The sequence below is a fragment of the Suncus etruscus genome, chromosome 13 (genome assembly GCF_024139225.1).
Source record: "Suncus etruscus isolate mSunEtr1 chromosome 13, mSunEtr1.pri.cur, whole genome shotgun sequence".
Lineage (NCBI taxonomy): Eukaryota > Metazoa > Chordata > Mammalia > Eulipotyphla > Soricidae > Suncus > Suncus etruscus.
Window position 1 is genome coordinate 82,065,660 of NC_064860.1, and position 11,008 is coordinate 82,076,667.

The window sequence follows — 11,008 nt, forward strand, 5'->3', positions numbered from 1 at the left end:
ACACACACACACACAACCTTGTCAGGAGGTATCTTTTAGCACTGAACTAGAAATAAGCCCTGAGCACAGCTAGGTAAGGACATAAGACCAAAATTAAATAAAATATGTATAATAAAATGGCCAGAGCTACGGCTACAAAAACTAGCTCATGTCCTATGACAGCTCATCAACTACCCTGGTTCACCTAAACAAGTTATTTAGGGTCTGTCACTTGCTTTTCTTTTTACCTTCAGTTCTTAGTGGTGCAAAGACACACCTAAAACAGTCCAGCATTTCATTCCCCATGTTGCTACATGTGTAAACTCTGACTCTGAGACCTCTAGGAGGACACCAAGTTTGAAAAGGCTCACGCTGCCTGAGGGAGGGTCTTTTCAAAGCTATCTGTCCTCTTGAAGGATCTTTTCAAAGCAGCACTTGCAAGGGAGAACGTTTGAAAAGTAACCTGCACTCCAGGCATTAGGGCCCTGAAAAACTTGTCCATGAGGCACTCGGGGGAAAAAAAAGGGATGTAAACATAAATATTATTTGAGACATAACTTCAACTAACATCCTAAAGACTTTTCTTAGAGCCTCTCTTAAAGTTTGCTCAGATTTATAGAAACACCTTATTCAGAACATTTGTATATATTCAAGGATTCTTTACTTAGTCTTGCGAAATAATGAACACTCTCAAATCTAGCTTTGCTATTTGCCTATGTGCAGTCATATCAAGGGTTAATATTTCAGGCCCCAGTTTAGAATGCATAAGCTGGACTAATGCCAAAACAATAAATAATACCAGTCTCTGGGAACTGACCTTGTTAGCTAAAACTTCACATGGCAAAAGCGGCCCAGGAGTGTGAAACTGCCCTAGGTCAGTAGATTATAAACATACAAAATTTCCTGAATAATTTGCCCCTATGCTGAATGCTTGGTGAAATCATTTTGTCTGAAAATATACCTTGCCATGAAATGTTGTATAAGTGTTCTGCACTAGCCCAGAGAAAGCTAGGCTAGAATAAAGAGACAAGATGCAACTTAACTTCTAAGTGTCTGAATCTCTGATTTCGTTTCTGCCAACTTCATGCACACATCTTCTCAAGAAGGAACCCCAAGAATTCCCTCTGTGTCTGGACCAAGCAGCCCATGACACCATGTCATTACACTTACCTCCATAATTAAGTGTCTATGTTCTAAAGACTGACTGAAGTTTGTGGCCATTTCAGATACTGTTGTGATTCCATGTTCACATAAATTCATCCAGTAACTATATTCTTCATGTCCAGGAAGTCGATCCCAGAAAGTTCTGAAGGCTTCCCAGATAGCTTCTTGACACACTGGGGGGGAAAATAGAGAGTTGTTTTCAGAAAAAAACTAATGTTAGAATTCTCACAATGACCATGGACCTGTTTGCTCAGAGCCCTAAGACACCAGCAACCTTTCTGGAGGGACACAGAAATGACTCTCAGGATCTTAAATTCTCAGAAAAAGCACTTCAGATCTATTCTACAAATAATTTATACACTGCAAACCTTCTCCTGTGAAAAAGGTCAACATTTGCTTCTTGCTACACATGGTCTCTCCTCCTTCTTTCTTTCTTTTTTTTTAATGAATTTTTTTGGACCCTGGTGATGCATCAGTGTCTCCTTGTGCAGCCCAGACTGGAAGTGCTACAGAAGTCTCAGGTGCATTGGTGACTAGGGGTGCAGAAGGAGCTTGAGATGCTGTAGCTTCAGGGGCTTCTGGAGAGTCAGAGACAACTGTGGGTGTAGCAGGCTGGGATGCCTCAGTTTCTGTTTTTGTCTTATAAGAGACACGGTTTCCATGTGTATCTCTTATAAGCAATAAAAGGTTGAGCTGCTTTCTAATTATTGGTCTGCATAGTACCTCTTGAGTAGTGAACACAAGCCATAGACGGTAGACGAGATTAAACTTTATTGCCACAATTTTATATAATTTAAGTGCCATGTATCCTGGCCTACAGGCATAATGGCTGAATACCGGCAGGACTGCTGTGACGTAGGCCTAGCCTCCCTCCTGTCAAAGGGGTTGTGGTCCTGGTAGACACAGCTGAGAAAAGGCCAATTCTGCCCTAGGTTAGTGCTTGTCAGGATAGCAAAAATAGCTTATTAAATATTAATGCATAATGAGAACTAACAATGCCAAATAGATGAAAAACTGTGTCTTTGCCCCTTGCATTAAAATAAGAATTGCAGCCAGAGAGATAGCACAGTGGTAGGGCATTTGCCTTGCATGCAGCTGACCCAGGACAGATGGTGCTTTGAATCCTGGCATCTTGCCTGCCAGGAGCAATTTCTGAGCACAGAGCCAGGAGTAACTCCTGAATGTCATCGACTGTGACCCAAAAACCAAAATAAAATAAAATAAGAATTGCTAGAATACACCTTACTTACTCTATGTAGCTGGCAATACCTACAATAACATTTTTTCTCAAGTTTTAAGAATCTAAAATAATATTTTATCCAAGCCAGTAGAATCAACATTAACATTTTTAGTCAGCTATTTAGTATTGTGTAGGCTATGAAAATATTTGGCCTTTTAATTACATCTGCCCTCTTTTCACAATAGTTCCTTGGTATAACATTAATAGACAATGGAAAAAAATAGACAATGGGCTTGTATTCTGTTGATTAATAGTTTACTAGCAAGAATCCTACCCAAGAGGCAAGAATAAGTATTTTTATTTCTATTTATGCTAAGTGAAACTGATTACAAAGAATTTATAATATAAATACAGTGTTTAGATGGCTGTCTAATAATTGTTATGACACATGTTTAATCCTATGGCTAAAAAAACATGTTACGCTTGATCTACCCAACTTTCTACTATTGATAATTTTTTGCCCAAACATGATGCAGAAATCCAATAAATCAGACTCACTAGTTGGAATTCAGAACTACTGTCTATTCTGAGTACCCCCTCTTCAACAACTCCTCCCTTCCATACTCTTATGGAATAACCTTGGAGCCCCCTCAGTGCTGCCTGACTCAGCTGGCCTGTGACAATTAAGGTGTTTGTTAAGTAAATCTTTCTTTAAGCTATCTTATTTTCTTCCCTTATATTTAGATATCTGCCTTTTATCCTATGATCAGGATCCAATGGCCTCTTCTTAGTTGTGTTCCCCAAATATGTTTGCCTTAAAATTAGCATGGAGTACACTTTTGAAATTCTAAATCTATGTCTTTCATGTACACGGCACAATATTTTATTAATTTCTTCTTTGATCTCTCATTTTTAATAACCTCCTACTCCCAATCAGGGTTTATTTGATCTTTAAAGAATCCATTTACAACTCAAAAAAAAAAAAGACAGGAAGAGGGCTATACTATAATAACTTTAAATCGCTTAAGAAGGAAATAGAAGAAGACCACAGGAAATGGAAAATTATCCTATGCTCATAGATGGGAAGAATCAATATTAATTTAAAAAAAAAATTTTTTTTTTTTGGATTTTGGGCCACACCCTGCGGTGCTCAGGGGTTACTCCTGGCTGTCTGCTCAGAAATCGCTCCTGGCAGGCACGGGGGACCATATGGGACACCGGGATTTGAACCAACCACCTTTGGTCCTGGATCGGCTGCTTGCAAGGCAAACGTCGCTGTGCTATCTCTCCGGGCCCTAAATTAATATTTTTATTTAAACACCTTGATCACAAACATGATTGTGGTTGAATTTCAGTCATGTAAAGAACACCTCCCCTTCACCAGAGCAAAATTCCCATCACCAATGTCCCAAATCTCCCTCCTACCACCCCACCCGCATGTGCTCTAGACAGGTTTTGTACTTCCCTTATTCATTCACATTGTTATGATAGTTCATAATGTAGTTATTTTTCTAACTGCACTCATCACTCTTTGTGGTGAGCTTCATGTTGTGAGCTGGAACTTCTAGCCCTCCTTTCTTTTGTCTCTAAGAATTATTGCAAGAATGTCTTTCATTTTTCTTAAAACCCATAGATGAGTGAGACTATTCTGCATCTATCTTTCTCCCTCTGACTTATTTCACTCAACATAATAGAAAAAAATCAATATTATTAAAATTACTATCCTACCTAAGTAATTATACAGATTCAATGCAATTCCCATCCAAATCCAGATAATGTTCTTCAAGGACTTAGAAAAGTCACTAATAAAGTTTGGATGGAATCGAAAAAGACCACAAATAGTCGAAGCCTTGCTGAAAAATAAGAAATGTGGAATCTCACTACCTAACTTGGAAATGTACTCTAAAGCTATAGGGATCAAAATTGCCTTGAAATAAAATAAAGGTAGACTCTGATCAAAGGGTTCAAGTCAAATACAAGTATCCAGCTGATAAAAATTTATTCTATCTGCAAAAGTCAAGCTGACTCTAACATTTCAGACTCCCAATTTCCCAATTACTATGCCATCTTTACAAGCCTTTATCACCTTTGCATGGCTTCATTGACCTATGCTTTTTTTGTTGTTGTTTGTTTTGTTTTGTTTGGGTCACACCCAGTGATGCTCAGGGGTTACTAGACTATGCACTCAGAAATCACTCCTGGCTTGGGAGATCATAGGGGACATCAGGGATTGAACCCAGGTCTGTCCTGGATCAGCCTCGTGCAAGGCAAATGCCCTATCTCTGCGCTATTGCTCCAGCCCCTAAGATGCTTGCTTTTATTAAGGGAGAAAGGAAAAGACTAGAAAGAGAAGAGGAGAAAGAAGATGAACACAGCAGCTCCTACTGAAGGATCATCACACTCAGAAGCCAGAAAATAGTCAATGCTTAAACAATTGTTGATTAAATACATGAATAAATGAGCCTGCTTTTATTATCATTTTATCATCTGTCTCCACCTTTGATTATTAGCATCATTTCCAAATAAAAAAGGCTTTTTTGTTGACTCTTGAGCAGCAAAAGGCAATGTTTGGGAGGTTTTCATGTATATAAGGGATATATTATGTCAATTAAGAAATTTCGTTATAGAGCTGGAGAGATAGCACAGCGGTAAGGCATTTCCCTTACATGCAGAAGGTCGGTGGTTTGAATCCCGGCATCACATGGTCCCCCGAGCCTGCCAGGAGTGATTTCTGAGTATAGAGCCAGGAGTAACCCCTGAGCGCTGCCAGGTGTGACCCAAAAACAAAAACAAAAACAAAAACAAAAAAAAAAGGAAAGAAGAAATTTTGTTACAAAATAAAAAAAAGGATACAACCTAGGATAATGTTATTTAACTAAAAATAAAATCAAATGCTAGATTTGTTTCTTGAGAGTCTATTGTGAGGTGCCATCATTTTAGTTGTTAAAATATTTTGCATACCAATAGACTAGCCAGCACGAATCTGTAAGAATGTGAAATCCTCAAAATATTGACATTTATTATCTTTTTTAATTGAATAAAATGAATACTAATAAAACAGGTCAGTATACCTATATTTAGGCAAATCATTAATAATGCAGAAGTAAAGATGATCATTTCTCTAGTAACATAAAACTTATTTTAAAATTTAAAACTTTTCCTCTCTAAAAATAAATGTAAACTTGGTCCAAGGATGTGTGAAGTCTCAGAATTAACCCCTTGCACTACTAGAAGAAGATAATAAAATTAACTTTGACATTCGATATATATTCTTACATGATTTTTTAATCTGTAGGTAGTAGGAAAATACTTTACTAAATCTCAAACTTATCACAAATTTTGAGTTATACTGATATATTAAATGTGAAATACATTAAAATTCATCATATAAGTCACCATTCTTTGATTTAAAATTAAAATAAAAATCAAATTCAATAAAAATTTGTCATAGAGCCCAAGGCTTTTTGTTTTGTGTTGTTTTGTTTTAGATGGCTGCTTACCTCGAACTTTGAAATATTTCACATGGTTTTCCACAGCTTCTGTCAGACTTTCATCAGGGCAGATTTTTACTCCATTAGAAAACAAAGTTGATCGCCTTCTTCTGAACAACCACCATCTCTCAGTTTCTCTGTGGTTCTGAGATCTTCTCTTTTCAGCAGAGGAAAAGAGATCTGTGTCTTTTGAGTCAGTCAAGAGAAAAGAAGCTGTGCTGTTGGGTTCTTGAATCTCTTCTACAGATAAGTAGGTTTGTGCTACAGAGTGAGAATATAAACAAGACTTCTGATGAGGAAGATAATATGATGAAAGATACAAAAGAAAAACTGACACTTGTGTCAGATGGATTTTGAAGGCTCAGATTATAGACTCCCCCCTCCATGAGAGAGGACAGAGTGAGGTTTATATTTTTCTGACATTTAGTTCCTACTTCTGTACTTCAAGATTGTTCCAGATTGAAATAAAGGACATATCCAATTTCTATATAAGAAATGAGTAGGTATAAAGCTAAGAATCACTAATGAAAAGAAAAAACAAAACAAAATGATTAGAGTTAGTATGGCAGGCAGGATGTTTGCCTTGCATGCAGTAGATCCAGATTCGCTGAGCACCACTAAGAGTGGTCCCTCAATAGAGAGCCAGGAGTAAGCCTTGAGCACTGCCAGTTGTGTCCCTCAAACTAAACAAAACAAAAACATTATTAGAGAGATCTTTTTTGTTTGATCTAGCAAAATTCAAGGGATCATGCAGTGGCAGGAATTGAACCCAGCCTTCACATGGAAAGCATGCTTTTTCTTTTTGCACTTCAGTCTACTGAGCATTTCCTTCGCTCCTACTAGGGAGATATAAAATGTTTAAAGTATTGTACATTATTATTAGAGATGTATTTGATTAAATATTTTATAGCAGTCATAACGAATAATATATAAAGAAAATACTAAAGATATAAATAAATATTTAAAAACAACATAGTTGTTTAAATACCTGTTGATGATAGGAAGTTTTCTTCTGTCAGGATAAATAGCAAAATACCCAAATAAATCTTCCCCAGATGAAGAAACATAATCATCTAGGCAAACAGCAACAGAACAAGGAGAGGCCAGAATCCTTGATTGAAAACCCAAAGACTTAAAGTTCCAACAACAGACTGTTGTTACAGGAGAGGTACAATATTTCAAAGCTTATATTTAAGAATTTACGATCGTTACAAAATCATAATAAATCTTTCTTTTTTAAATATATATAGCCTCATAAAATATTTCTCGCTTCTTTTCTGAATTAACTACTGTGGATGCAAACAGGAGAGATAAGCCAATTACAACAGATGGGGAGGGACTATTTCTTCAATCTAATCTAACCAGATAAGCTCTTTACTAACACTCCTTGCTATTAACAAGTGAGCCATTAAAAGTTAAGGTTTCACATACAATTCACTTAGTTTACTCATTTCTTTGTTTTTTTTTTGTTTGTTTGTTTTTTCTTTTTTTGTTTTTTTTTTTGTTTTTTTTTGTTTGTTTGTTTGTTTTTGGGTCACACCTGGCAGGGCTCAGGGGTTACTCCTGGCTCTATGCTCAGAAATTGCTCCTAGCAGGCTCTGGGAACCATATGGGATGCTGGGATTGGAACCACCATCCTTCTGCATGCAAGGCAAACGCCCTGCCTCCATGCTATCTCTCTGGCCCAGTTTAGTCATTTCTTTTGTCTACTAGTCAACTTTGATAAGTTCACAATATTCTCTGGGTTTTTAGGGACCCAGATGAATCATACCTATTTATTTAAGACATGCAGAGCTACATACAAAGTAAAATTAGTTTCTTTGAAATGTTTTTTCTTTGTAATAACTCTAAAATGTCTGGCCTTGATAAAAATTAAGTATCTTTGGGGACAGAGTAATATAGCACAGCAGGTAGGGCTTATGCCTTGCACATGTCTGAAATAGCCTTGATTCCCAGCATTCCATATAGCTCCCTAGCCTGCCAGGAGTAATTTCTAAGCAGAGCCAGAAATAACCCCTGGGCATCACTGGTTATGACCCAAACTCCCCCCCAAATTTTTAAATATATTTCTCTATAATACTAAGTCTTTTTTATTTTTAATAATAATATATTATATTATATGTATTCATATAATATACAATAGAATAATGTAAATAATAATTTAATATTATAATAATATATTATTGTTCTTTAACCATGGTTACAGAAATGTTCATAATTGGGTTTCAGTTATAGAATATACACCACCCTTCACCAGTGCCATTTTCCTGCCACCAATTTTCCCCCATTGTCCCCCTCCATCCCGTCTGTCTCTGAGTCAGGCATTTGGCCTCATCTCTCTCTCTCTCTCTCTCTCTCTCTCTCTCTCTCTCTCTCTCTCTCTCTCTCATTATCATGGTGGTTGTTGTCATTATGGTTAGTGCTCTAACTGCACTCACTGCTCTTTGTGGCAAGTTGCAAATCACATGCTGATCCTCCTGGGGCTCATCTCTGTTGTCTCTAGATATTATTGCCATACTGTTTTTTTTTCTATATCCTGCAGATGAATGAGACTATTCTATGTCTATGCCTTTCCCTTGGGCTCATTTCATTCAGCATGCATGTATAGAAAAAGTTTATGAGTTTATTTTTTTTTAACTTTCACATATTTTATTAACGAATTAATTCATATAGAATATTTAAAGCCTCCAGAGAAATAGCACAGCGGTAAGGCATTTGCTTTAGACACAGAAGGACAGTGGTTCAAATCCCAGCATCCCATATGGTCCCCCAAGCTTGCCAGGAGCAATTTCTGAGCATAGAGCCAGGAGTAACCCCTGAATACTGCCGGGTGTGACCCAAAACCCAAAAAAAAAAAAAAGGTTTAAAAAAAAGGGGCCGGCAAGGTGGCACTAGAGGTAAGGTGCCTGTCTAGCCAAGGAAGGACCCCGGTTCGATCCCCCGGCGTCCCATATGGTCCCCCCAAGCCAGGGGCTATTTCTGAGCGCTTAGCCAGGAGTAACCCCTGAGCATCAAAAGGGTGTGGCCTGAAAAAGAAAACACTTTAAAAAATAAATAAAGCTGGGGCCGGAGAGATAGCATGGAGGTAAGGCGTTTGCCTTTCATGCAGGAGGTCATTGGTTCGAATCCCGGCGCCCCATATGGTCCCCTGTGCCTGCCAGGAGCAATTTCTGAGCCTGGAGCCAGGAATAACCCCTGAGCACTGCCAGGTGTGACCCAAAAACCAAAAAAATAAATAAATAAATAAATAAATAAAGCTATATCATATTAATATCTGAGCATATATAGTTACACACATTCATTCTAGGAGATGATTTGTGATCCATTTTTGTCCAGTTTTTCATGTAATTATTAAGATAATCTTATTTCATTTCAGCTTTGTTACTTAAACTCATTTTTTTTAATAATTTTTATTTAAACACCTTGGTTACAAACATGATTGTGGTTGGTTTTCAGTCATATCAGATGACACCTCCCCATCACCAGTGCAACACTCCCATCACCAATGACCCAAATATCCCTCCTCTCCTCTCCGCCCTACCTGTACTCTAGACAGGCTTTCCACTTCCCTCATATATTCTCATTGTTAGGATAGATCGCAATGTGGTTATTTCTCTAACAAAACTCATCTCTCTTTGTGGTGAGATTCATGAGGTCGGCTGTAACGTCCAGCCCTCCTCTCTTTTGTCTGAAAATTGTTGAGAAATGTCTTTCATTTTTCTTAAAACCCATAGATGAGTGAGATGATTCTCCGTCTTTCTCTTTCTCTCTGATTTATTTCACTCAGCATAATAGATTCCATGTACATCCATGTATAAGAAAATTTTATGACTTCATCTCCCCTGACAGCTGGAAATTGAGCTCCCATATGATCCAGCTATACCACTCCAAGGAATATACCCCAGGAACACAAAAGTACAATACAAAAACCCCTTCCTTACACCTATATTCATTGCAGCACTATTTACCATAGCAAGACTCTGAAAACAACCAAGATGCCCTTCAACAGATGAATGGCCAAAGAAACTGTGGTACATATACACAATGGAATATTATGCAGACTTTATTTTCTTAACAGCTGCATAGTATTCCATTGTGTAGATGTACCACAGTTTTTTTAGCCACTCACCTGGGATGCTTTCAGATTCTGGCTATTGTAAATAGCACTGAAATTAATATGTTTGCAGAAGGCATTTTTGTGTTGTGTTTTTGTGTTCCTGGGGTATATCCTAGGAGTGATATAGCTGAATCATATGGGCGCTCAATTTCCAGTTTTTGTAAGGAATAACTTTCCAGAAAGGTTGGACTAGACAGCATTCTTACCAGCAGTGAATGAGAGTTGTTTCTCCCAGCATCCATGCCATAACTGGTTGTTCTTGTATTTTGTGATGTGTGCCAGTCTCCAGTGTGTGATGGTACAACACTGTTGTTTTAATTTGCACCTCTCTGATGATTAGTGATGTGGAGCATTTGTTTATGTGCCTTTTGGCCATTTGTATTTCTTCTTTGAGAAAATGTCGATTCATTTCTTTCACCATTTTTTTTCGGGCCACACCCGTTTGGTGCTCGGGGTTACTCCTGGCTAAGCACTCAGAAATTGCCCCTGGCTTGGGGGGACCATATGGGATGCCAGGGGATCGAATCGCGGTCGCGATCTTTTCTTGGCTAGCACTTGCAAGGCAGATACCTTACCTCTAGCGCCACCTCGCCAGCCCCTCTTTTCATCATTTTTTATGGGGTTAAATGATTCTTTTCTTTTCTTTTTGTTTTCTTGAGGATTTTTTTTGAAAGGGTGGGGGTCACACCCAGTGATGCTCAGGAGTTACTCCTGGCTATGCGCTCAGAAATGGCCCCTGGCTTGGGGACCATTTGAGATGCCAGGGGACTGAACCACAGTCTGTCCTAGGTTAGTGTATGCAAGGCAAACGCCCTGTGACACCACTCCAGCCCCTACATGGTTATTTTCTGATTAAGTTCTGTCAATACCTTGTATACCTTAATTATTAGACCTAATCAGATGGGTATTGGGTGAACAGTTTCTCCCATTCTGTGCTGTCCTTTGTATCCTTTGAAGTGCAAAGACTTCTCAATTTAATGTAGTCTCATTGTTTATCTCTGCTTCCACTTGCTTAGGACCGTGATTTTTTTTCCTTCCTTGAAGATCCCTATAGAACTGTCTATTTATAAAATGTCA

The 11,008-nt window shown here is 38.1% G+C and overlaps 1 protein-coding gene across 1 annotated transcript in view; it reads right to left on the reverse strand.

The window, feature by feature from the left end:
* Positions 1–6,887, reverse strand: part of IMPG2 (interphotoreceptor matrix proteoglycan 2) — a 77,974-nt gene extending 71,087 nt beyond the window's left edge. The window contains exons 1-3 of the mRNA XM_049785643.1: positions 6,803–6,887; positions 5,824–6,075; positions 1,150–1,316 (exon numbers count right to left, since the gene is read on the reverse strand). Coding sequence (XP_049641600.1) covers positions 1,150–1,316; positions 5,824–6,075; positions 6,803–6,887 — 504 coding nt within the window. The remainder of the gene's footprint in view (positions 1–1,149; positions 1,317–5,823; positions 6,076–6,802) is intronic.
* Positions 6,888–11,008: the final 4,121 nt, after the last annotated feature.